The sequence below is a fragment of the Panthera pardus genome, unplaced genomic scaffold, assembly GCF_024362965.1.
Source record: "Panthera pardus isolate Hobbes unplaced genomic scaffold, ASM2436296v1 HiC_scaffold_27, whole genome shotgun sequence".
Taxonomy (NCBI): domain Eukaryota; kingdom Metazoa; phylum Chordata; class Mammalia; order Carnivora; family Felidae; genus Panthera; species Panthera pardus.
Genome location: NW_026526843.1, coordinates 29,527,649 through 29,555,401, shown reverse-complemented (window position 1 = coordinate 29,555,401; position 27,753 = coordinate 29,527,649). Strand labels below are relative to the sequence as shown.

The window sequence follows — 27,753 nt, the reverse complement described above, 5'->3', positions numbered from 1 at the left end:
GGAACAAAGAGTGACCCTTCTTGAAAGAGGCCCACAGAAAGCAACTGAGCCCATTTTGGACTTCAGATGGAAATGTGAGAACAGGGCCCCACAACCCTTTGTGAATCCTGGAGGGAGGAGAGCCCGGTGGCTAAGCGCTCTCGCTCTCACTCTCACTCTCTAGGACTGTGGAGCCAGATAGTCTGGGTGTGAACTTGGCCTTCTTCTTTTCTTGTGGTAACGAGAGTCTGTCTCTTTATGACTCAGGGTCCCAGCAGGGAACTTGGCGTACTAAAAGTAGGGCAGGTAGAGAAGGGTTAAGTAGAGGGAGTGTTTACAAAGGCGTGGGCAGAACTAGGGAGACAAGGGCAAGTGCAGCTCCCCGGGGCTAGAACGGCGGACCCACTGGGCTGGGGGGGGGGGGTGGTGGTGAGGATAAACTCCTTTCCGGGACTGAGAAGTGAGACAGCTACCCTGGGAATATATAACTTGCCCGCACTCTCCTCTCTCATCCTGGTCTCCACATTGTGCAGAATCTCCTGGAAGCCAGAGGACATGGGAGAGCCCACAGATGCAGTCCAGTGAGGTCAGCCTTCCAAGGCAGAGAGCAGGGTGCACGGGGAGGAGTGGATCTGAAAGGGGCAAATGAAAGGTGGCCAGTGCACAATGTCATGGGGCCGGGGGTGAGTTAAACGAAACGTACATTAAACACCCAAAATTGGGAGTTGCTATTTATAGAAAAATAAAGGGAGAGAGAGATCTACTTTTTTTAAATTAAAACAAATTTTTTAAAAATGTTTATATTTGAGAGAGAGAGAGAGTGAGCGAGTGAGAAGGAGAGGGGCAGAGAAAAAGGGACACAGAATCCGAAGCGGGCTCCAGGCTCTGAGCCCGTCAGCACAAAGCCTGACGCGGGGCTCGAACTCATGAACCGTGAAATCATGACCTGAGCCGAAGTCAGACACTTAACCGACTGAGCCACCCAGGGGCCCCTGGAGAGATCCACGTTTACGCAGCACCCCACCATGTAAGGACTGCCTGCAGGGATGTTTAACTGTGCTAGAACTGATTTCTCATAACTGGAGAGACTTAAGTGGTAGCCAGGGAAGACAGAAGAAAAGATGTGAAAAAGATGGAAAATGTGCAGAAGTTCCTAGCGCTGTGGGGAAGCCTTGTTCGCAGGCCTAATAACTATAACTTTCACAATCTCCACGGATGTTAAAGACATATGGAAAATTTTAGCGATCATCTATGGCAAACATTGTACAAAAACAGGAGCAAACATAATTTCTTGATGTGATAAATCTCCAGCCATAAACCAGCAACATACTTTGTGATGTAGCAGCAGAAAGCACGCCTTCTGAAGTCAGACGCAAAAGAAGGATGCACATTGTCTCTGCTTTCACTTAACATTTGTCTGGTAGTATTAACCAAAGCGAATACTTAGGAGAGGTATACGTGTCAGGAAAAAAAGATGGTAAAAAATGATAGTTCCTGATGGATGGTATAATTCATACACCTGGAAAATCCAAGAGAAAAAACTGAAAATCCACCCCTCCTAGGCTATATTGCCTCTAATGACTTTAATTCACTTCATTTTTTTAATGTTTATTTATTTTGACGGTGGGGGGCGGGCAGAGAGAGGGAGAGAGAGAACCTCAAGCAGGCTCCACACCCAGCTCAGAGTCTGACATGGGGCTCGATCTCACGATCAGGAGATCAGAAGCCGAGCAGAACTCAAGAGCCAGACGCTTAACCAACTGAGCCACCCAAGAGCCCCTAATTCACTTTAAAGAGCCACATGCCCTGAGTCACCTAAGTAGGGATTGAGACTCAACTAGAAATCAATATTGTTAGAACTCCAAAGAAGTTAGGACTCATTCTACTACATATATATATATATATATATATATATATATATATATATATAATTTTTTAAAGTTTATTTGTTTTGAGAGAGACAGAATGTGAGCGGGGGGCAGGGAGAGGGCAGAGACAGAGAGGGAGAGAGAGAATCCCAAGCAGGCTCCGCAGGGTCAGTGCAAAGCCCAACATGGGGCTCGAACTCAAGAAACCGTGAGATCATAACCTGAGCCGACATCAAGAGTCAGACGCTTAGTCGACTGAGCCACCCAGGAGCCCCTTTACTACGTCCTGATGAAGGTGTTCATGATTATGGGAATCTGAAAATCCTTGGTTTTCAGGAAAAAGAGATCTCTGAAGCCAGGCACAAAGGATAAACCACAATGCCTTATTCAGGGTCCTATCCTGAGCCTTAAGTCCCTGTTGCCCCCTAGAGGCAACAACCTTTTCCTATGTCTTGTTATTCTTCACGTGATGGTCCGTATTTAAAGGAGTGGGTTCATGCGCACATGCGTAAAAGGTATCTACTTGAGTTCCTTTTTTGCAGGCAAAAGAAAATGGTTGGGACTAAAAGAGTCACAATCCAGGAGAAAACGGATGTGACTGAAAGTTCCAGGCGCCAGAAGACGGACACAGAAGACAGCAGCAATGTGAATGAACTAGCTCTGGAGATAGTTAAGCGTGCCATTGCTGCTGCTATTAAGTTTGTGGAAGGTAGTAATCCTGTTTGGCTATTTGGAGGAATGTCTCATTCTACAATGGCACACTACCAGGCAACTGACAGACTCTCCCCTTTATTTCGCAGAAACTAAAAACCCCATCAAGAACATCCAGTGGCTCACCCATGGTGAATTCACAGCAGAGAAAGGCCATAGACAAATTGAGAAGTTTGTTTTGGTAAGTTAGTTGACCACTCCAGGTTGGCATACGAGGGCAAAGAACAAGGAAAAGGAGTGTTTGATGAAAAGTTTGAAATCCAGGACCCCTAGATGATCTCAAAGGTCGCTAAATACATAAGCACTGTCCCCATCTGGGTTCCAAAACCAACATGGGATAGTCTTTGAAGGTGAAAGGCACAATCGTATTGCCCTGTTTTTATCGTCCTAACCTTACATTTCCGACCAGGAAAGTCTGATACTCCCAGTTAAGCAATTTTCCCATGCTGGTGCTCTAAATGGGGGCCTAGTGACCTAAGGAGGGAGCTGCTCTTCCAAAACAGGAGTTCTCCGTCACCAACCTTAGAAATCGCCTCGTTAGCAAAGGGGCTGCCGATGGAACTTTTAGATTTAGTTTGGGAACATACTGCCCGCACGCTATGATGTACCTGCCTGTGAATTCCTTTTTCTTTTCCGCCTGTGCCTGGCTCTGAACCAGAGCCAGTTCGTGTGGCTTATCCTGGCAGCTTTGGAGAGAAGGCCCTGGGCTGCTTTGCCTAACTGGCAGGGTGGAATAAAAAATGGCTTGAAATCCCTACTCACTGTATTTTCTCAGAAGAGAGACAAGTCGAAATAGATGGAGGCAAGCTCCCCAGCCCTCGGAGGAGACTCCCCACTGTCTCTGTTCCTCTGGCCGGCTCCATCTAAGCCTACAGCCCCCAAGGGCAGTTTCCTAGGCCCCAGGAAGGCCTGGTCAGGTGGAAACGAGGTGGCTCCACACCCTCTTATGTCCCAGCAGGCACAACTCACCCTTCCAATGACAAGGGGTATTTAGAGCACAGTGATGATGTGTGGTGCAAAGTACTACTTACTCTTGGACCTTCTTGCTCTGGAGAACGTCTCCATTTGGAGTTGGGCAAAAGCCTCCACCTACTGCACCCGGGGTTTGTGAATCGGGCTGGAATGGGACACAGAACAGGCAGAAACACTTCCCCCCAAAATGCCACCGGTCACTCTGAGTAAAAGGCAAACACAGTCCTGACAATGGCCTAGAGAGCTTGATGGGATCTGAGTCCCCTTCTCCCTCCCAACTTATTGCTCAGACTCATCACCTATGACCTACTGTCCTTTCACCTTTCTCACTCCAGCCACACCCGTCTCCTTCCCGTTCAACTGCCACGCATGCTCCCACCCCAGGGCCTTTGCACTTGCAGTGCTCTCTGCCCGGAACCCTCTCCCCTGCGACTATTCTCATGGTTCATGCCTTACCTCTCTTCGCTCACTCTGAGAACGACCTGAGGACTAGTAGAAGAGCTCTTCCGCAGCTAAATATATAAAGAAAAAGCCATATGAAGAAGGGTAGCAGGGACAGAGGCAAAGTCGGGAACTAAACCCACAAATGGGAGGGACAGCACAGGCGTGCAGGTCCTCCCTGGCCTGGGGGGGGCTGGGGGGGGTTCAAGCCCCACATCGGGCACCACTATCCACCCTGGAGATCTGCACCAGGAAGATGAGGCCCCATAGCATCCGGCCCTGAAAATCAGCAGGGTTTAATCCCAGGAGCTTTGAAAATCAATGGGGCTGCTTAACTGTGGGAGAGCCAGAGTGTTGTAGGAAACCAAGACTCTGTTCTTAAAGGGCCCATACACAATCACCCTAAGACCAAGCACAGAGGCGGTGATTTGAGTGGTGCCTGGGCTATAGGTGAACCTTTATCGACTAATTCTAGGGTTATGTGCCAGAGGGGCGGGATCTGTAGGAACTTCCTCCGGGAATGAAAAGTATGGGCGGGTACGAGTTCTGCCACTCTCTATCTACCTTGCTAGCACTGCTGACCCCACCCTGGCATTGCCCTGCAGACAGACCCTGGCAGCCGCCCCTCTAAAGCGGCTCCTGCCCCACCACAAGTGGCAGGCAGCCTCACGCGGGACCAGCAGCCCCCCAAAGCAATTACCACCCTGCCATACCGGGTGGGGAGCACTGGCCAAGATCGGTGTCCCCTCCAAAGCAACTCGTGCCCCGGGGAGGGGGCGCCTAGCCCCATCCACTAGCACACTCACAATAGTCACTACCAGGCCTGGCAGCCAGCAGGGCCGAGGGCCAGCCCCGCTCACCAGCGCCTCCACAGCAGTCACAGCTGAGTCACAACAGGACCGTGCACACAGCCCACACGTGGGACACCCCCCTGGAGTGTCTGTCGTGGGACACCCCCCTGGAGTGTCTGTCGTTCTGGTGACGAGGGGCGATTACACTACTGGGCCCCACAGGGCCCTTCTACATAAGGCCACTACTTTCAAGAGCAGGAGACGGAGCTGACGTACCTGATACATAGAGACGAACACACGGAATCAGACAAAATGAGGAGACGGAGGAATATGTTCTAAACAAAAGAACAAGACGAAAGCACAGAAAAAGACCTCAAAGAAAACAGAGATAAGCAATTTACCTGATAAAGAGTTCACAGTAATGGTCATAAAGGTGCTCATAAGAGTTGGGAGAAGAATGAATGAACTCTGTGAGAACTTCAACGCAGAGATAGAAAATAGTTTTTAGAATTGAAGCTTAATGGGGCGCCTGGGTGGCTCAGTCAGTTAAGTGTCCCGCTCTTGATTTCGGCTCAGGTCATGATCTCACGGTTTGTGGGATCAAGCCCCGTGTCCGGCTCTGTGCGGACAGCACGGAGCCTGCTTGGAATTTTCTCTCTCTCTCTCTGCCCCTCCCCTGCTCATGCTCTCTCTCTCAATATAAACAAACTTAAAAAAAATCAGAGCTGAAGAATACAATAACTGAAATAAAAAATACACAAGATGGGATCAACAGCAGATTAGGAGACGCAGAAAAACAAATCAGTGATCTGGAAGCCAGGGTAGTGGAAATCATCCAAGCTGAACAGCAAAACCAAAAAGGAATTCTTAAGAAATGAGGGTAGGATAAGGTACCACTGGAACAACGTCAGGCATCCTAACATTTGCATTATAGGGGTCTCAGAAAAAAAAGGAGAGAAAGGGGCAGAAAACCTATTTGAAGACATAATTGCTAAAAGCTTCCCTAGCCTGGGGAAAGAAACAGACATCCAGGTCCAGGGGGCACAGAGACGGAGACCTCCAGATAAGAGGAACCGAAGGAGGTCTACATCAAGACACATAATAATTAAAATGGCAAAAATTAAAGATAAAGACAGAATCTTAAAAGCAGCAAGAGAATACAAATAGTTACGTATAAGAGAACCCCCAGAAGGCGATCGATCGGCTGCTTTTTCAGCAGTTTGCAGGCCAGAAGGGAGCGGCACAATACATTCAAAGTGCTGAAAGGAAAAACCTACAACCAAGAATACTCTACCCAGCAAGGTCATCATTCAGAATTGAAGGAGAGATAAAGAGCTCCTAGATAAAAGTTAAAAGAGTTCATCACCACTAAACCAGCCTCACAAAAAATGTTAGAGGGACTGGTTTAAGTAGAAAAGAAAAGGCTAGAACTAGAAGTGAGAAAATTAAGAAAGAAAAAATTTCACTGGTAAAAGCAAACATACAGTAAAGGTAGGAGACCAATCACTTATAAAGCTAGTATGAAGGTTAAAAGACAAAAGTAGTAAGATCAAGTATAGCTACAATAATTAGTTAAGGTGGTACACAAAAAGATGTAAAATATGATGTCTACATAAAATAGGAGGGAGTAAAAATGTAAGCGCTTTTAGAGTGTGTTCAAAATTAAGTGACCGTCAACTTAAAATATGCCGATATATATATATATGTATATATATGCATATATATATATATATGTTATATATACATACATATATACGTGTATATATGTGTATACATATATACGTGTATATATATATGTATATATATGTATATCATGTGTTGCATATAAACCTAATGGTAACCACAATCCAAGAACCTATGCTAGACACATGAAAGATCCAGGAATCCAAACTGAACGCTAAAGAAAGTCATCAAATCACAAGGGAAGAGAGCAAGAGAAGGAACAGGGAAGAACAACAAGAACAACCTGAAAACAATTAACAAAATAATAAGTAAGTACATGCCCAGCAGTACTTTCACTGTAAACAGACTAAATGTTTCAATCATAAGACACAGGGTGATCGAATGGATAAAAAACCAAAACCCACCTATATGCTGCCTATAAGAGACACACTTTCAGACCTCAAGACACATACAGGCTGAAAGGGAAGGAATGGGAAAAGAGATTCCAAACACATGGGGGAGGGGGAGGAAAACTGGGGTAGCAATACTTACGCCAGATAAAGTAGTCTTTAAAACACAGCCTATAACAAGAGACAAAGAAGGACATTACATAATGATAAAGGGATCGATCCAACAAGAAGATATAACACTTGTAAATATCTATGCACCCAACACAGAAACACCTAAACGTGTAAAGAAAATACTGACAAATATAAAGGGAGAAATTGACAGTAAGACACCACAGAAAATATGGAAACAGTGACTTTGAATGACGCATTAGACCAGATGGACTTAACAGAACATTCCATCCCAAAACAGAACACACATTCTTTTCAAATGGACATGGAACATTCTCCAGGACAGATCACATGTTAGGCCAGAAAACAAGTCTCAATAAACTTAAGAAGACTGAAATCATATCAAGCATCTTTTCTTACCACAATGGTATGAAAATAGAACCCAGTTACGAGAAGAAAACTAGAAAAAAACCACAAACACCTGGAGGCTAAACGTGATACTAAACAACCAGTGGGTGAACAAAGAACTCAAAAAGAGGAAATAAAAATATACCTTGAGACAGATAGAAATGGAAACACAACAGTAAAAAATTTATGCAATGCAGCAGAAGCAGTTCTAAGAGGGAGGTTTACAGTGATACAGGCCCAACTCAAGAGACAAGAAAATCTCAAATAAACAATTTAATCTTACACCTAAAGGAATGAGAAAAAGAACAAAGCCCAAAATTAGTAGAAGAAAGGAAATAATAAATATCGGAGAGAAAAATGAAACCGAAACTTAAAAGAAGACATTAGCAAAGGTCAATGAAACTAAGAGCTGGTTCTTTGAAAAGATAAAATTGGAAAACTTTTAGCAAGACTCATCAAGAAAAAACGAGAGAGGACTGGAATGAAGAATATGATCAATGAAAGTTACAAATGACACCACAGAAATACAAATGATTATAAGACACTACTGTGAAAAATTATTTCTTGCAAACATTTTAAACAACCTAGAAAAAATGGATAAATTCCTAGAAACAATCTTCCAAGACTGGAATCAAGAAGAAATGGGGGCGCCTGGGTGGCTCAGTCAGTTAAGCATCCAACCTCGGCTCAGGTCATGATCTCACGGTTCATGGATTTGAGCCCTGTGTCAGGCTCCGTGCTGACAGTGTGGGGCCTGCTTGGGATTCTCTCTCTCTCCCTCCCTCCCTCTCTGCCCTCCCTGACTCTTGCTTTCTCTCTCTCAAGATAAATTAATAAGTAAACTTAATTTTTTTTAAAGAAGAAGAAATGGAAAATCTGAAAAACAAATTGCTAATAATGAAATCGAATCAGTACTCAAAAAATTCCCAACAAACAAAAGTCTGGGACTAGATGGCTTCACATGTGAATTTCACCAAACATTTCAAAGAGTTGATACCTATCCTCCTCAAACTATTCCAAAACATTAAAGAAGGAAGGCTTCCAAATCACTAAGACCAGCATTACCCTTATACCAAAACCAGACAGACACTACACAAAAGAAAATTCCAGGTCAATATCCCTGATGAACATAGATGAAAACATCCTCAACGATATATTAATAAACTGAATTCAACAATACCTTAAAAGGATCATATACCATGATCAAGTAGGATTTATTCCAAGGATGCAGGGATAATTTAATATCCACAAATTAATCAATGTTATACACCGTGTTAAAAAAATAAAGGATAAAAATCATATGACCACCTCAGTAAATGCAGAAAAAGCATTTGACACAATTCAACATCCAAATATGATAAAAAAGCTCAACAAAGTGGGCACAGAGGAAACATACCAGCACATAAGAGAGGCCAGATATGACAAACCCAGAGCTAACATCATGCTCAAGAATGAAAGGCTGAAAGCTTTCCCTCTAAGATCAGGAACAAGACTAGAATGTCTACTCTTGCCACTTAAAAGAAATTTTTTTAACGTTTATTTGTTTTTTGAGAGAGAGTGTGAGTGAGGGAAGTGCAAAGCGAGAGGGACACACAGAATCTGAAGCAGGCTCCAGGCTCTGAGCTGTCAGCACGGAGCCCGACACAGGCCTTGAACTCATGAGCTGTGAGATCATGACCTGAGCCGATGTCAGCCGCTTAACCGACTGAGCCACCCAGGTGCCCCATCACTTTTTTTTTTAAATGCTCATTTTAAAATTTATTTTTGAGAGAAAAAGTGAGAGAGCAGGGGAGAGGCAGAGAGGGGGAGGGGGTGGAGAAAGAGAATCCCAAGCAGGCTCTGCGCTCACAGCACAGATGTGGGGCTCAAACTCATGAACCATGATATCATTACCTGAGCTGAAATCAAGAGTTGGATGCTTAATTGACTGGGCCACCCAGGCACCCCTTAAATGTTTACTTTTGAGAGAGAGAGAGAGCAACCAGGTAGGGGCAGAGAGAGAGAGAAGGGGACAGAGGATCCAAAGTGGGCTCTGTGCTGACAGCAGCAAGCCCAATGCGGGGCTCGAACTCGTGAACCACGAGATCGTGACCTAAGCAGAAGTCGGACACTTGACTGACTGAGCCACCCAGGTGCCCCTACTCTCGCCACTTTTATTCAACATATAGTGCAAGGCCTAGCTGCAGCAATGTTACAAGAAAAAGAAATAAAAGGCATCAAAATTAGTAAAGAAGAAGTAAAACTGTCATGATTTACAGGTGACATGACACTATATATAGAAAACCCTAAAAACTCCACCAAAAAACTATTAGAATTAATAAATGAATTCAGTGAAATTGCAGGATACAAAATATATAGCAATCTGTCTATACACTAAAACAAACTATCAGAAAGAGAAACTGAAAAAGCAATCCCACATATAATTGCATCAAAAGGAATAAAATAAATTTAACCAGGGGGTTGAAAGACATATACTCTGAAAACTAGAAGACAATGATGAAAGAAACTGAAGATGACAACTACATGGAAAAACATACCATGCTCATGGATTGGACGAATTAATATTGTTAAAATGTCCACCCTACTGGGGTGCCGGGGGTGGCTTAGTCGGTTACGCATCAGACTTCAGCTCAGGTCATGATCTCGTGGTTCATGGGTTCGAGCCTCGCATCGGGCTCTGCGCCGGTGGTGCAGAGCCTGCTTGGGGTTCTCTCTCTCTCTCCCCCTCTCTCTCTGCCTCTCCCACACTTACACACACACTCTCTCTAAATAAGTAAGTAAACTTAAAAAAAAAGTCCAAACTACCCAAAGCAATCTACAGAATTCAATACAATCCCAATAAAAATACCAATGGCATTTTTAATATTTTAGAACAAATAATCCTAACATTTATATGGAACAACATAAAACCCCGATTCGTTACAGTAATCTTGGGAAAGAAGACCAAAGCAGGAAGTATCATGCTCCCAGATTTCAAACTATACTACGAAGCTACAGTAGTCAAAACAGTATGGTACTGGCACAAAAACAGACACATAGATCAGGGGAACAGAACAGAGTCCAGAAATAAACCTACACTTAGATGGTCAATGAATCTACGCCAAAGGAGGCAAGAATGTCCGTCCAATGGGGAAAAGACAGTCTCTTTAATAAAAGGTGTTGAGAAAAGTGGACAGCGACCTGCAAAAGAAGGAAACTGGACCCCTTTCTAACACCAGACATGAAAATAAAGTCAAAATGGATTAAAGACCTAAATGTGAGACCTGAAGCCATAAAACCCCCAGAAGAAAGCACAGGAAATAAACTCTTGGACATCAGCCTCAGCAATATTTTTCCGGGTCTGTCTCAATACCAAAACGACAATCCACTTAAAAAACGGGCAGAGGGTTTGAATGGAAATTTTCCAAAGAAGACATACAGACGGCCAAGAGACACGTGAAAAGATGCTCAACATCACTGATCGGGGAAATGCGAATCATAACCACAGCGAGATGCCACCTCACGCCAGTCAGAGTGGCTGGTATCACAAAAACAAGAAATAACAAATGTTGGTGAGAATGAGGAGAAAGAAGAACCCCCGGGGCACTGTTGGCGGGCATGTAAGTTGGGGCAGCCATTATGGAAAACAGGACGGAGGTTCCTCAAACAATTTAAAATAGAAACACTGTATGATCCGGCAATTCCAGTTCTGCTTATGTATCCGAAGAGAACAAAAGCACGAACGTGGAAAGATACACGCACCCTCTGTTCATGGCAGCATTCTTTACCACAGCCGAGATGTGGACGCAACTTAAGTGCCCATCAATAGATGAGTGGATAACAAAGATGTGGTATGAATATACAATGGAATATTATTCAGCCATAAATAAAACTGAAATCTTGCCACCTGTGCCAACATGGATGGACTGAGAGCGTATTATGCTAAATGAAGTAAGTCAAAGGCAAATAACATAGGATTTCAGAGGGGAGAGGGGTATGATTTGGGTGAAACAGGTGAAAGGGATTAAGAGGGACAAGTTTCCAGTTATCAAATAAACTAGTCACGGGGAAGAAAAAAAGCATGGCAGAGAAAATTCAGTCATTGATATTGTAGTAACTTTGGATGGGGACAGACCCACCGTGATCATTTTATAATGTATATAAATGTTCAATTACCATGTTTTATGCCTGGAACTAATATAAGACTGAATGGCAACTATAGTTCGATTTAAAAAAGATGGCACCTGCTCACCGAGGCCTTTCCTGGCCATCTCATCTAAAATTACAACCCTTTCGGGGCGCCTGGGTGGCTCAGTCGGTTAAGCGGCCGACTTCAGCTCAGGTCACGATCTCGCGGTCCGTGAGTTCGAGCCCCGCGTCGGGCTCTGGGCTGATGGCTCAGAGCCTGGAGCCTGCTTCCGATTCTGTGTCTCCCTCTCTCTCTGCCCCTCCCCCGTTCATGCTCTGTCTTTCTCTGTCTCAAAAAACAAAAAAAAACAAAAAAAAACAAAAAAAAAACGTTAAAATTACAACCCTTTCTCCTTCTCTGATTTACTTTTCTACTTAGCATTCAGCTCTACCTAAGACACTAGATTTTACTTATTCACTCTTTGCTTTTCTTCTACCTCTGGATCATATGGTCCATGAAGGAGAGGCTTTTGTCCCTTTCTCTGCCCTCAGCCCCTAGAAAGGTCAGGTATGCAGAGATGTTGACTACATGAACAGATTTCTTCTCTCCATACCATTATTTGTTCACAGATGAAGAGCTTACCTACTTTGTAGGACTGTTATGAAGTTAAGACAATTAGAAAGTAGAAGGTGATGGGGCGCCTGGGTGGCCCAGTCGGTTGAACATCCGACTGGCTCAGGTCACGATCTCATGATTCGTGAGTTGGAGACCTGTGTCTCTGTCTCCCCCTCTCTCTGCCCCTCCCCTACTTGCACTCACTCTCAAAAATAAATAAACATTAGAAAATGCTTTTTAAATTAAAAAAGGAAAAGTAGAAGGTGACTAAAAAGCTGAAAGCCCTATATAGCTACTGACATAAAATCACCTTGTTCCCAACCCTGCTAATGAAATGAGTCCTACAAGTAGAGTCTCCCGTCTAAGTGTCAGATATTTCTTTTTTGTTAATGTTTATTTATTTTTGAGAGAGAGAGAGAGAGAGAGAGAGAGAGAGACAGACAGACCACGAGCAGAGAGGGGCCGAGAGACAGGGGTGGGGGACACAAAATCCGAAGCAGGCTCCAGGCTCTGAGCTGCCAGCACAGAACCCGACGCAGGGCTCGAACCCATGAACCGCGAGATCATGACCTCAGCTGAAGTTGGATGCTTAACCGACTGGAGCCACCCAGGCGCCCCTAAGTGTCAGCTATTTCTGATGAGGAGCTTTCTCAAGCTTACTGCAGATTTCCCAGAATCCACCAGACACCAGGGGATGGCAAACTAGTAGTTACCGTTTGCTGCGCGTTACCACATGCCAAGCACTGCTAAGCACGTCACGTGCACGATCTCATCTAATCCCCACAACAAATCTGTATGTAGGTACATCAACGTGCCCATTTTGCGGATGAGAAACCCTGAGGCTCAGACAGGTTGGACAATTTGCCCAAGGTTTTTCTGATTAAGCAGCAAACTAAAGTTTTGGATCACAGGTCTGGTACATTTTTGCTACCAGATAGTAAGAACAGTTCTTTTTGATGACAGAAATAATGCAGAGTTTTACTATGAGTGAAAAATGCAAATTCAAAGGATTTTAAGGTACTGCAACGTGAATAAGAATGGTTAAACCTGGTATCCGAAGTCTTGTGTGTTTTGGGGAGGGAACAGGTATACTCCTACATTGCCAATGAGCACAAGTAGCTTATTCTTTGAAGAAACACAATCTGGAAACAGGAATATTACAAATAAGTTCTTTCTAAGAGAAAAGTTGGAAAAAAATAAAAACCATTAAAAAAAAAAAACAAGAGTTGGAAAATCCCCAATGCCTAACGTACAGTTAAAAATTATTGTTATAATAGAAATAAGACGTCATTATAAAAAAGCCCCAGTGAGCAAAAGGACAGAGTAGAAAATGAAGGTTCCCCTTCCGCCCCCACAATACCCAGTTCTACTCCCTCAGAGGTCACTTACCGTTGATAACAGTTTTGTGCATATACTTCCGGGTGCCTGTTGATTTTGAGTGTCCAATAATATGTAATTGGCTAAGCCATCCATGGTAGAGTAGCACAACGAGATATTGTTCCCTGGAAGCGAGTATATGAAGCAACGTTATGTAAAAATTACAAAATACAAGGACAACACACACTCACGGGAGCTACACAAAATCAGCTGCCTGAACCCTGATAAAAATGGGAAGAGATTGGCCTGATGGAGATGGCTGAATTTAATGTGTCTAAGGCTGGGGCGCCTGGGAGGCTCAGTCGGTTGAGCATCCGACTTCGGCTCAGGTCATGACCTCACGGTTTGTGAGTTCGAGCCCCGCGTCGGGCTCTGTGCTGACAGCTCGGAGCCTGGAGCCTGCTTCGGATTCTGTCTGTCTGTCTGTCTGTCTCTCTCTCTCTCTCTGCCCCTCCCCTGCTCACTCTGTGTCTCTTTCTCTCAAAAAAAAATTAAAAAAAAATTTAATGCGTCTAAGGCTGCCTGAGTTCACAAAAGGAAAAAGAAAAGAAAACAAGACCAACCACTGCGACGCCACACGGAGGGGAAGAAAATCTTAGAATTGAGACGTCTGGTCGGGTGGTGAGAGCACTGGGCCGGCCGCTTGGGAGCCCCGGGTCCCAGTCCCAGCTGTTGTGGGCCGTCCCTTCCCGTTTCTAGGCCCCAATATGCTCATCTGCAAAGGGGCCTCCTTAAATGAGGTCTAGGGACCTTCCGATGGTACAAAGTCTTTGTGTGCCAGAGGAAACATTAGGGCTGAAGAAATAGAATAACATAGAATAACATAGAAAGGTTGGAAAGAAAGGCATTGCTCCAGTGGGGCCACAAAGGGTGACCTGTCGGGTCCCTTCATTAAGAGGAACGATAATCTGTGTAAAACACAGTCCCTGATCTCAAGGAGTCTAGTGCCTGGTGCTCTTGTCTGGCTGACTGAAACAATCGGCTGGGTCTAAGTCTGAAATAAAGTAAGCCAACCCCCCCCACCCAGCCTGCTTTTTTTTTTTTTAAAGGAGCGCCAGAAATCTTTTTGCCATCAGCCTCCTACTGTCCCTCCTCACATCACTGAGACTGTTAAACTATCTCACTCCCTTCCTTCTGTGGACCTTCATCTTAATTCAGGATCTTTTAAAAATTTTTTTTTATTTTGATTTGGAAGCTTCCTGTGCCCCAATAGCCAAGCCAAGGGGACTCAGTTGAATTGAACTTGTCGAATACCAACAGCATTCGAGGCCCCGTACAGCGAAGCAGGGCTGCGTTATGACTTCTGTGGGCCCGAGGCGCTAGTAAGATGCATGCTTGGGGACAGAAACATCTCCGAGAGGGTACATAGGGATCTGAGGGGTCGGATGATCCTCGTGCCTGACCCGTTCCTCTTCTGAACTCACTTTCTATACCACCGATGGCTGCCGTGAGGCGAGTCTGCTTTTCAGAAACAGCTTGTGAAATCAGCCTCATTACATTTTGTTTTTCTTTTTGAGAGACAGAGAGACTGAGAGCCGGGGAGGGGCCGAGGGAGAGGGAGAGAGAGAATCCTAAGAGACTCCATGCCTAGCGTGGAGCCTGATTCGGGGGTTCGATCTCACGACCGTAAGATCACGACCTGAGCCCAAATCAAGAGTCGGAGGCTTAACCGACTGAGCCACCCAGGCGCCTTGCGGCCTCATTACCCTCTAGTCATACCTTTACGCGGAGTGGGCAGAACACATGTTCAAACCGCTTTCTAATTATTCTCCAAGGAGCCAAACTTGCCTCCCAAGCCAGGGTCTGGACGGTCAGTGCCCACGCCGTGTGTGGCGGGCACGTACACCTACGCATCTGAGCGTGTGCCTCTCTGTGTTCCAGAGCCCGCTCTTAGGCGATGTCGCGTTATTGACTCATTTCGTGTCCGCTTCCCTGTTTCCCTCCTCCCGTGTGGAGTTGACTCCGGTGTGAGTCTTAACAGACAATGTTAAGAACGGATGACAGAAGCGGGGCTGTGACCCCCTACTGTTATGCGCGGCCTTTGCCTAGAGGACTTGCATAGAAGCGTGCTTTTCGTTCTGAGTGCTCTTTTTCCCGTGAAACAGACTTGGGAGTATCAAGAACACTGGGTGCGCCGCACACAGTTCATAGAGAGGAAAGACGTGGTTCACAGCTACTACTACCTCTACTGCGTAAGCTGGAGCATCCCGACCGCTGTGAGACCCATGCTACAAGTCTCCGCCTCTGCCTACTTCACCGTCAAGATCACCAAAAACAAACCTCCAGTAAGCTCTTCCTTTTCTGCCCTGTTCACGTCGATGAGACTCCAATGAGAACAGAGACCTCTCTTGTCAAGGTCATCGATGACCTCTTTTTTTTTTTTTCTTTTCGGTACAACTTAATGGTTTTACAAACTAGTTCTCAACGGTTCCTTCTGTCCTCATCTTGCTTGGCCAATCTGTAGCACTTGCCCCGGCTGCGTACTCCCTTCTTCAGGAAGTGTTCCATTTGGCTGCTAGAACACCATACTATCCTGGCCTTGCGCCCGCCTCACCGACCATTCCTTCTCAGTCTCTCCTGGCCTCGAGCCTCTCCTCTAGACTCATTTCCTTGGGGATCTTATGGTCTCCGGGCTCCAAATGCCACCTCTGGCTTACGATTCCCAAATTTGTATCTCCAGCCCAGACCTCTGCCACTGTTTAATACACATCTCACTTCTTGTATCCCAAACTGAACTTGCCATTTTCCCTTCCCAACCTGACCTACCTGCAGACATCTCATCTCGGTTCACGGCCCACATCCTTGGCATCACCTTTGACTTTCGCATCCCTGATGCAACACACTAGGAAGTCCTGTTGGCCCTATCATCAGAAACAGGTCCTGAATCCAACAATTTACCACTCCACTTTTACCACCTTGGTGCAAGACCCCATCGACTCTTACCAAGATTATTTCAATGGCCTTCTAACTGGTCTCTCTGCTTCCACCCTTGCCCTCGTCGTGTACCTTTTCAACCCAGCGGCCGCCAGAGTGAGCCTTGTGAAATGAATTTATGTCACTCCTCTGTTTACAATGTGTTTCTCAAACTTCCAAGCACATGCAAATTAATGGGGGATCTTGTCGAAAGAAGGTTCCGATTCAGCAGGTCTGGGGTAGGGCCAGAGATTACTAACAAGATCCTAGGCGGTGCTGATGCCACAGGTCCACAGAGCACAATTTGAGTATTGAGGGCCTACAAGGCCTTGCGTGACCTAGTCCCTTGTTATTTCTGCTTTTTTCCCTCTCCTCCTCCTCCTCCCTCAGTTACTCTCCTCTAGCTACTGTGATCTTGCTATTCTTTAACAATCCAGGTATAGTCCCACCTCTGCGCCTCTGCATTTGCTGTTCCCTCCTACTGGACCGCTCTCCCCTTGGTATGTGCATATCCTGCTCTCACCTCCTAGACCACACTTTGTAACACTTTATTACCTTCTGATAGTCTACGTAATTGCTTATCTTGTTATGGCCTGCTCCCCCTACCAGAATGTGAGTTCCACAAAGGCAGGAATGTTTGTCTTGCTGTAAAACGAGGCCTGGCAAACAGTAGGCACTCAGTAAATACTTGAAGGAATGACTGCCTGTAGCCACCATGTAGACGATGAATATGAAATATTGATAGCTAGTGTGAAAGGAGTTAAAATAACACCCATGAATCTAGGGCTCAGGTCATCAGAGGAGCAGGGCTGGTACCAAGCCTAATGCCCGGAACACAGCACACATAAAAATGTCATTTCTCCCCTTGTCTTCCATCCTTTCACAGAAGTTATCTGAGGCTTCGTCTGACCCTCGAGCTTTACATATGGCTACACAGTGAGCCAACTATGTCTTATGTTTATCCCAGCCTAGTACAAACTTACCTATTTGAACCTGCAGTAATGTAAAAAGGTAAAGTAGGTGGAGCTCTCCCTTCCCCTGGTCATATATCCTGCCATCAGCTGTCTTGCTAAGTGGCAAGGTTGGAGATTGGAAAGGAAGGCTGGTGGAGGTAAGTAAGACCATGATCAGTGCCCATGCACCGAGTGCTTAGGAGAAGGGCTCTTGATTAGAATTCCAAGTATAATTTTGGAAGGGAGAATGGGTGGGGGCCCCTGAGACAATTTTACACCCTACATTTTTATGTGGCTTTAAAAACGTTTTCAAACTTGTTTACCTATATTACTTCGTTCTTACTCCATTCCTAAGAGGGAAATACGGCCAACTGAGTAAAGTGGAACATGTAAAGAAGGTAAATGACTATTCATGAAGAACACAAGCCTGTCCTGACTTGTTTTCAATTTTTATGGAGATTCTTTAGGTTATTTGTTGCCAAAAAGATCTTTTGGGGAACAGAGATTTGAAGTGACAAAGAACCGATAAGGAGGGTAAATTCTAGAAACTTAAGAGTATACATATATGGACAAGGGTAGGGATGGAAGGAATTATGAGTTGGTATGATTGGTCTAGGCTAACAGTTGCCCTTTTCTCTCTTAGGATACGCCCATTGAGGTCTCTTACATCTTTGAGGGCCATTCGTTAGTTCACAGGTAACGAACAGTTGGAGGCTTTTTTTTTTTCTCATAATCTCTACCCCCAACGAGGCTAGAACTCAACATCTCGAGATCAAGAGTCGCATGCTCTACTGACTGAGCCACCTAGGTGCCCCTAGACACTTATTTTTAAAAAGGTGGTGGGAAAAGGTCATCACACCCCAGGAACTTAGCAGGCCCATAGCCACAGATAACTCATGTAATGGTTACTTTTCTTCTTTGAACCACCTACCCCATTACGATGGGCTAAAAGTAGGATTCTGCCCTTGTTCTAGAAAAACTTTTTTAGTGGCTTGGTTTTCAGTAATTAGAAACTTGAGGACTAGTTGCTGAAGTAGGGTGGGAACAAAGTGGGTCATGCCTGTTGTTTCTATGGGAAACTTCACAATCACATGGAAGTTAAGTCCTATATAATAATCTTTTATTTGTACAGGACCTCTTTTAAAGAATCTTTCCATATCAACTCAATGCTTTTATTGATTGGGTCTATGGAATAGAGACAACCTTCACTCCCACCCCCAAAAGACTTTTTGCTTACTAGGAATGTAACAGAATAAACAGGGAATCCCTGTCTCAATGTTTTGTTTTATTTTAAAAGGTTTTAGTATGTTTGTTTTTCTTCCTCTGCAGACCAGGAATGACTCACTTTCAAGAAAAATGGCTGAGGGACATTATTGAGGCCAAAAGTATTTTAATGGAGTCAATTGCCTTCTAATTCAATGGTGTCTAATTCCTATAGAATGTTTTAGGATTGGATTTCTAATCACAATGTATTAAAAATACGATACTGCACATCAAACCACAGAATGTTTATTGAATAATAAACTTTTGGCAAACAATCCAACTGTATTTTTTTTTTTTGCATTCATTCATTTTCCATTTGGCAACTTCCATCACATTAGCAGAGTAACCAGTAAGTTGTTTTCCATTTTCTAAATGGTTTTTCCCATCACTACCTGTATCACTTAGTCTTAACAGGTATAGAAGCCAAGTTTAGAGATTTGTAAAATTCACCTGTCAGACTAAACTGAGATGGACACTTGGCTGCTTGTTCCCCCATATGAGCCCAATTCTCTAGTGCACACATACCTCTTTATGGGCATAACTGGGGAAAAGAAAAGTGGTGGTAGTTCTACAGCTCATAATATTTCCCTACTCACAGACCCCTTCCTTCACTTACTGTGAGTAAGTTAAATAATACATTCGGAAACTCTGAAACCGGGCATGCCGCCTACCGCAATACAGCATCACAACCGTGACGGCAACAGGGTGGCCTGAGGACAGGAGGCAATAAAACAGGGAATGTTCGATAGCCACCCTTACTTTGTCTTCTTCCCAGCCTAACACCAGATCATCACTTGTTCTTACCATCCCTATGAGGCCGTCTTACCTGGCTGTAAAGTTTTAAAACACCAAAGACAAGATAGCATGACAGGTGATTACTTACAAGTACGTCAGAATACGTATTTACGTAGATAAGCACTGGAAGGGAACACAGAATACTAAAGGCAATTGATGTGGTAAGACTGTGGGTAATATTTTTCTTCTTTTTTTTAACTCTTACATTTGTGCAACAGATACAAAAGGAGGGAAGATCTGATCAGAACAACAGGCAAGGAGGTGGAAAACTAGGTAAGTCTCCCTGAAGAATAAAACATAAATTTCAAACACAACACCCCTCCTATTTGATTTATGGCTCAGATGACTAAGCACAGTTTGAAGCAGTAACTCTCATGAGCTCAAAATAAAATACTTTTAGCCCTTTTCTTCTTCCCTCCTCTTCCCCAAAGAACACGCTACTGAAGCTGTTCTTTGGTAGATCTTTCCTGAACAAACCCCTGGTGAAAGAAATGAAAAGTTCTGAAATACATTAGTATATTTTTTTCATTTAGTCAACAAGCATTTGTTGACTATCTAGTCTGTGGAGGAGACAGGAGAATCCAATAAAAATCCACAATAATCCTAGATCAGAGCTGTTGCATTTAAACTACCTTGCCTACTGAAAATAAGAGTGTCAACTCATTCAGTCTCTAGGAACCAGTAATAAAAAATAATGTTCTTAGAGAACAAAATTCTTGAGTAGGGATTATAAATTTCGGTTTTATTACACAGGAAGTAAATGGATTACAACTCATAAATTTGGAAACTTAGTTTCCTTTTGTCTTTTGGAAGGAAGAGATTTACTAGGTTAGGCAGCGGCAACAACGATAAACAGAAATCACTTCAGATTCAGGGGTCATAAATGTTGCTACACGCCAAATGGTTTAGCTGCGGGTTAAAGGTAGACACTTTCCTAGAATATATGTTAGATAGTAAAACTTTTTATCTATACTTTGAAATACGACTGCCTTATTTTAAAACTTTGGAAAAAAACACTTTCAACTATTACAAGGAGAAAGGGCATTTTATAAGCTCAGAGTTAGAACTTCCCCATCCCCCAGGTAATTTAGATTTATCCTAGACACGTAACAACACAGCTCAAAACAAACTTAACAAAAACAGCCAAAACTTCCCTTGTCCCCTTCCCCCTTCACTCTTGTGACCTAACAACTCAAACTGAACAAAATAACGGAAGAAAAAGATCATGAACTAGTCCCAGAATTTTCCATTTCTCCCAAACTTAAAAGTCAACAGTAGCCATAAAAAGTGATAAAGTGAGGAGTTCTATATACAAAGTTAAACTGAATGACAGATGTAAAAAATAAACTGAAAGGTTTAACAATGTTTAAAATAAAATATGCTTATTACACAAAGGACAGACTTAAAATACGTTTACTATCATTTTAGCTTCATCCTTACGAAACAACGATGTTAAAAACAATACTTCGTTAAATTTTTTCCTATGAAACTCCTAACTGCAGTGGACTCCCATTCATTTCCAGTATTCAAATAATGACCTAAGCACAACTTAGATGGAAATAATGTACTCACACTGGCACAACAGTAGACTTCCTAACATTTTATACTCGGAAGAACCATTTTTAAGTAAACCTTTAAGAATTTAAAACACTAATGTTCACGTCTTCAACTCAGTACGTCTGTGGGTTAGTTTGCTTTTTGGCTTGTTTATTGGATTTGGGGATAGAGAGGTAGGGACTGAAAACAAAATACATTATTTCCAGGGCGGACTATGTATTATACAGGTCAATTTTCGAATTCCAGGTTTCCTCTTTTCAGCAATGCCTTCATCTTATTAACACAAGTGGCCTCCCGTATGTTTCTATCAAGACCATTTATAACACATTCAACAGAGAGAAATGATTAATTTCCCACAAGTTCAGTTGGAGTGGGGGTAGGGGTAAGGGTGGAGGGTGGGCACGATATAGAGCTAAGAGTAGCACTGGCCCATGGTGTGAGAGTTAAGTTTCTTGTCTTATTGACACTTCCTCTCAATGCCACCTCCCCGAATACAGTATGATCTCATTCGTAATTTGGATTTTTAAATCAGAAAGTTATTACGGTCAATCCAAAAATAACCCAAAGATCTTGCTAAAATTATATCAATAAGCAGCTTTTTATTGAAGGACTAAAAGAATTAAATAGAAGGCACAGTAGCACTGTAAAGCTTTTTCATTTTTCAGATCATAATAATCTTTTTGTATGTATATGTGGAACCCAGACTTTTTTTTGTTGTTAAAAATGTCTGCTGAACAATCAGAAAATCCTTATTTGTCATCTTTCCCTTTAGTTTTTCGGTATACCATCTCTCGAAAACTGGCCAGAATCTTGTTTTCTCTCTTTCGCCTCTCTTCTTGGTTAAAGGACGCCAGGGCTCTCTTCTCATCAGCACTATAGATCTGGTTCTCTTTCCGCAGTCGCACGGCCTCCATTCGGCGATGCCTGGAGATAATTTTATTTTTGGCTTAATTTCTCAGTAATTATTCTTATAGTACTTCCCCACTAATCCTGTCTCAATACAGAGAGGCCTAGTTAAAAAACTGACCGACAGAAATTGTTTTGGTCATGGGTCGGATATTCAAAAGATCATTCATTTTATCTGCCGATGTGTCCTTTGATTCATTTGTAGTATTCAAATAATGATCTGATGCTCTGTCAACATCACGAAGGTTATCAACTTCAAATACTAAGGGCGTAAAAACAACCAAGACTAGCAAACTATTAAACTTCCTATGTGATATGTGGAATTTACCTTTGGGGAACTGACAGTAAGACAGAAGAAAGATTTAACTTGTCATCGATCAGGTGGAACTTCCTCAGGGTTCTAATTTATCACACAATCAAAAGAACCAGGTCTAATACTACAATAGAATTTGAGGAATTTCGCGAGTGGATTTAATAACTTCCTTAGAATCCAGTAGCAGCTCAAAGAAAAGAAGGGATTTAGCACAAGGGCCAAATAAGGAACATGGGGGGCCGGGGCTGAGGGAAACTATTGTATCGTCTTCAAAAGGTCTCCTTGCTTAGAGAGAAAACTTCAAGAAACTCTTTTATGTATATGTAAACCAACCCTACACAATCGGTTTGCGATCAGGCTTGAGCTATGTCTAGAAAAGTAGAGAAAACTGAGTAAGGAAAAGGGGAGAACCATTTCAGGTTAGTGTGAAGGTGGGGGAGCAGCAGGATGGAAAGACAAGGAGATGACAATGTATTCAAGGTCACTCAGGGTACGGTGAGTTTATTTGGAACACAAAGTGCTATGTGAACAATGCTATAAAACATCTATGTACCCGTCTCCTAGTACATGGGAAAGATGTTCTCTTGGGTATCTAGGAATAGAGTTGTCAGGTCATAAAGTATATGAATGTTCAACTTCCCAAGATGATAGGAGACTTTTCCAAAGTGGTGGTACCAATTTATATTACCACTAGCAATATTTAAGAGATCCTGTAGATCCACATCTTCTCCAGTGCTTGGTATTGTTAGAACTTTGAACTTTCGTCTATCAAATAGATGTAAAATGGTATTTCGGTATGTTCTTGATGTCTGTTTCCAATGATAACGAACATCTTTTTATGTATGTGTAAGCCATATATTTTTCTTCTTCTAACAAATGCTTGTTTGTGTCATTTTCCCATTTTTCTTTTGGGTTGTTTATAGGTATTTAAATAGTCTCAATACTATCAGTTCTAAGATCTTCTCCCAGCTTGAAACTTGTCTTTTTCCTTAAGTGGTGTCTTTTGATGAACAGAAGTTGTTACTTTTAACCTAGGCAAATTTATCACTATTTTATTTTATGTTTAAGAAGCACTTTCCCACCCCAAGATCTATTAGATATCTACTCCTATTTTATACTAAGTGTTAAGTTGTTTTGACATTTAAGTCCTTTATCTAGCTGCACTTTTTTTAAAGTTTATTTATTTATTTTTGAGAGAGAGAGAGAGACATAGGGAGGGAGGGTAAGAGGTAGAACCCCAAGCATGCTCCATGCTGTCAGCACAAAGCTGACACGGGGCTACATCCCGCAAACTGTGAGATCATGACCTGAGCTGAAAGCAAGAGTCGGACGCTCAGCAAACTGAGCCACCCAGGCGCCCCTGCACTGATTTTTAAATATGGTGATGCAGGGTTCTACTTTCATCTTTTTCCAAATGGATAACCATTTTTCTCCTGCTCCATTTACTGACAGTTCTTTCTTTCCCCAATGATTTGACATACCATCTCTCTCATATAACTTAAGTTCCACACATGTATGGCTCTGCCTCTGGGCTCTGTATTTTATTCCACTGAACAATTCATTTGTTCCCCTGTGCTTTCTAAAGTTCTGTAAATTTCTTAAGTCCTCATATCTGGGATGGCACATCTTATCTTCCTGTTCTGCTTCTTCAAAGGTGACTGGGCTATTCTCAGCCCTCTAGTCTAACTTATAAAACATTAAGTTTCACATAAAACTCTGTTGTGATTTTGACTAGAACTGTACTGAATCTACAGATCAGTTTGGGAAGAACTGGCAACTTTATATAATGCCTTCCTCTTTAATGTCTCTTAATAATGTTTTATAGTTTTCTCTATAGATGTCTTAGACATCTTTTGTTAACATTTATTCCTAAATCCTTAATGTTCTCTGATACTATTATAATGTTGGTTTCTTTTTATTTAATTACATTCTCTAATTGTTTCCTGGTACATAGGAATGCAATTCATTTTTATGTATTAACCTTACATTGAACCATTTATTAAACCCTCCTATTATTTAGAATCATCTGGATTCTTAAGGATTTTCTATGGAAAAAAAGTCATATCATTCACAAAAAATGACAGTTATATCCTCCTTTCCAATGCTTATGACTCATTTCTTTCTGTCTTACTGTGCTAGTCCTCAGAATTCCAAGATTCTGGAGTAGCTTCAGGTGTTCTGCAAATATTTGCCTCCAACTTTATTTTAAAATATTTAACTATTTTTAAAAGTTTATAAAGTTTTTAAAAATCCGAAATTCAGGTTGATCTTGGTACTGATGCCCTGTTAGTTCACTCGAATCATTCTTCTTCGTACTTTGCTTTTTCTTCCATGATTTTATTTTCATTTCCCTATGCTGAACCTGATGTCTGTCATAATCGTTTTCTGCTCTTCATTCTCAGAGTCCACAGAGAATTAGAGACTCCACATCCTCTGACTCTACAGAGAACTAGAGGCAAACTCAGAAAACAGGAAACACTGTCTCACGAAAATGATTTCCTCCTACCAGAATGCCACATTCTTCATGGAGCAGTGTTAAGTGACTGAATTAACTATATCCTCTAGAAAACAAAACTATCTGTACCAAAATACAGACTAGGAAAGGACACTGGAAAGACTGATTCTTTGAAGTTGGAGAGATAGCTGATTTTGAGGCTGAGTTGCACACATAGTTGCAACTTTAGACAACCATGTTTATACCAATAAACCAGTAAAACCAGTATTATATAAACCAAATAAAACCAGTATTAAACCAAAATGGTTTATGTAAACCAAATAAAACCAGTATTAAACCAAAATGTATACTCTACTTTTCATTAGGAATGATCACTTAATGAAAATCAATTACCAAAATACAATTATGATAGTGAGAAAGGAAAAGATCTAATCATGGAAACTGACCTCGATGCCAATAACTTACCTGCTACCACTCATTACATAACCCGAGCATTCAAATGATGCAATTTCTTCACTTGTCAAGCCAATTTCACCTCTTCTTGGGATACGTTTCCCAGCTTTTACGTATTCAGCCATAGCTGCACCCTCACCAGGCAACAGTGCATGGCCATAGCTACAAAGTGATTCAGAATTCAGAAAAGTTCATTATAAAAAACTCATCATCTAAAGAGAGCACAAAAACATCTCTCAGAAAACAGCACAAAAATAACAGTTGCTGGGCAGCAGCAGGCTGGGAAGCCCAATGTGAATTACTTTAATTAGTGAACTTTGCCCTCTGACCTACATAACTAACCCAGAAATAAAGACATGCTTTGGAAGAACAAAAGAACTGAAATGAATGAGTACAGATTCATGGTTTACAATTATGGATCAATTTATGTCTATAAGCACTGCCTTTACAGCTTCTGCCCCCAGCTAATTCCTTTCCCCTTCTTTCCCTTTAAAGAAAAAAAAGAGAAATATCTCAAATTAACATACTTTTTAGGCTTATAACCAGTAATAATGCTATCCAGTAACTATTATCTATTAACTTTTATTTGAGGGGACTTTAAAAACTACCATCCCGGAGAGAGCCAAATCATAAGAGACTCTTAAAAACTGAGAACAAACTGAGGGTTGATGGGGGGTGGGAGGGAGGGGAGGGTGGGTGATGGGTATTGAAGAGGGCATCTTTTGGGATGAGCACTGGGTGTTGTATGCAAAGCAGTTTGACAATAAATTTGGTATATTAAAAAAATAATAATTAAACTCAAAGCTTAGAATACAAAAATAATTTCTGTTCTTGTGGAATTTACATCCCAACAAGGACATAACTGCAATACAAGGTAGAACACATAAAACAACACACAAAAGAAACAGAAAATACTTTGAGGACGAAAGGGTTAAAGAAGGGTAGGAATCATATCTACTTGTGGAGGGAAGGTACTGGGAATCAGCACATGATCCCTCCTTTTGAAAGGGGTTTTAAAAGATGGTAAGGATTTTGACAGGAAGAAATTGGAAGTAGTAAAGAAACTAGGGCTGGGAAAAAAAGGGAAGGCATGTTGGGGGAAGCATAAGGTAAACAAGGCATGATGTGGAAAAGTGCACAGCAAATGCAGGAAGTTTTAGTTCCGCTCACTTGGAACCTGGGGTGTAAATAAAGGAGTAGAGGGTGATAGGGTTGGAAAGGTAAGTTAGGGCCATACTTTGATGAAGGGACTTTAGTTATTTTAAATACACACTTACTTCAAAGGTTTATCATCCTGAGAGGCAAGTGTTTTTGGAGCCTCTGGGCCAATTAAGTCTGAGGGTTCTTCAGGCTCTGCAGGAAAGATGTTCAGAAACAGATTCACATTTTGACTAATCAGTTAATTTAATGTGTTTTTTGTTTTTTGTTTTTTTTGGAGAGAGAGAGAACGCATGCGTGCATGAGCAGGGAAGGGGTAGAAAGACAGGGAGAGCATCTTAATCATGTTGGGCATGGAGCAGCCCAACACAGGGCTCGATCTCACGACCGACTGACATGGGGTTCGATCTCACAAATGTGAGATCACGACTGAGCCATCCAGGCACCCCATGTTAATTTAATGTTTTTTATCTGTTCTGAGTCAAAGTCTACCAGAAGAACCTACTTGATCGATCCTTCCAGGGATTCTCCAGAAACTCTTCTTGGGAATCTTTAGAGCTTGAATCACTGGAATCTTTTCTATTTTTCTTAGACTTCTTTTTCTTGTATTTCTTCCTGTAATGATTATAATTTTATACAAATACAATTAATAGCCCCACATTAAAGGGAATCTCATTTTTTAAGGCAATGAAAGACTGATGAAAATATTTAAATTTTCAGCTCATTAAAATTTTTAGAGAATTTTAATTAAAAAATCTTAACTTATTTAACCAAATCATGTTTCACCATAAAAAAGATCCCTCAAGGGAACAATGAAATACAGTTCTCATGTTGTAGAAAGATAACAAATAAAGCGGTTTAAAAACCAGCTCTTACCAATTTGAGCATCAATAATTTGAAGTGTAATGGATTAAAATACGTCAGATATGTCTGAATCCTTGGGTTCATAATGATACTAAAAAAGTCCAAATCATTATTTTGAAAATTCATAAAACAAAAGAAGTTTTTTAAAAAAGTAATTATCTTGCCTTTACTATACAAACTGTACTTCAGGGCAACCAAATAGTTGATGAGGGTTGATTTCTCTTATAAAATTATTCTACCTAAGAAAGCCAGAATTACACTATCACCACTTTGCAATCCCTAATGAAATAAGGGATCTACGCAATGACCATCCATGGCTATTAATAGGACAAAAAGAGACAATCAGACATTATCTGCCTCCTGATGAAGTATGCACCACCTATGAAGTATGTGTGCCAAAGACTCAAATCTGAACCTTATCAAGTCTCTAGACCTTACTATCAAAATATATGAAATATAGAGGACAGAGAACATGTTACAAAGCACACAATTAAAAATATAATCAGGGGTGTCTGGCTGGCTCAGTCAATGGAGCATGTGACTCGATCTCAGGGTTGTGAGTTTGAGCCCCACACTGGCTATAGAAATTAGTTAAAAATAAAGTCTTTAAAAATAAGAATTTTAAAAAACAGAATCAGGGGCACCTGGGTGGCTCAGTTGGTCAAGTGTCCAA

At 42.1% G+C, this 27,753-nt stretch overlaps 2 protein-coding genes across 3 annotated transcripts in view; one reads left to right on the top strand and one right to left on the bottom strand.

Moving 5' to 3' along the window:
* AKAP14 (A-kinase anchoring protein 14) lies at window positions 1–18,855 on the top strand. 2 transcript variants are annotated; one of them, XM_053892103.1, is made up of 6 exons: window positions 1–74; window positions 2,390–2,556; window positions 2,648–2,739; window positions 15,556–15,735; window positions 17,960–18,012; window positions 18,646–18,855. In XM_053892103.1, the coding sequence occupies exons 1-6, from the start codon at window positions 67–69 to the stop codon at window positions 18,728–18,730; spliced, it is 585 nt and encodes a 194-aa protein (XP_053748078.1). In that variant the 5' UTR covers window positions 1–66; the 3' UTR covers window positions 18,731–18,855. The 2 variants fall into 2 exon arrangements, with proteins under 2 accessions (XP_053748078.1, XP_053748077.1); XM_053892102.1 differs by lacking the exon at window positions 1–74 and having other exon boundaries at window positions 2,092–2,556.
* NKAP (NFKB activating protein) overlaps window positions 18,810–27,753 on the bottom strand; it is a 27,698-nt gene continuing 18,754 nt past the window's right edge. The window contains exons 6-9 of the mRNA XM_019421855.2: window positions 26,722–26,831; window positions 26,336–26,411; window positions 25,071–25,220; window positions 18,810–21,855 (exon numbers count right to left, since the gene is read on the bottom strand). Of these exons, the coding sequence (XP_019277400.1) occupies window positions 21,681–21,855; window positions 25,071–25,220; window positions 26,336–26,411; window positions 26,722–26,831 (511 nt within the window). The 3' untranslated portion in view covers window positions 18,810–21,680. The remainder of the gene's footprint in view (window positions 21,856–25,070; window positions 25,221–26,335; window positions 26,412–26,721; window positions 26,832–27,753) is intronic.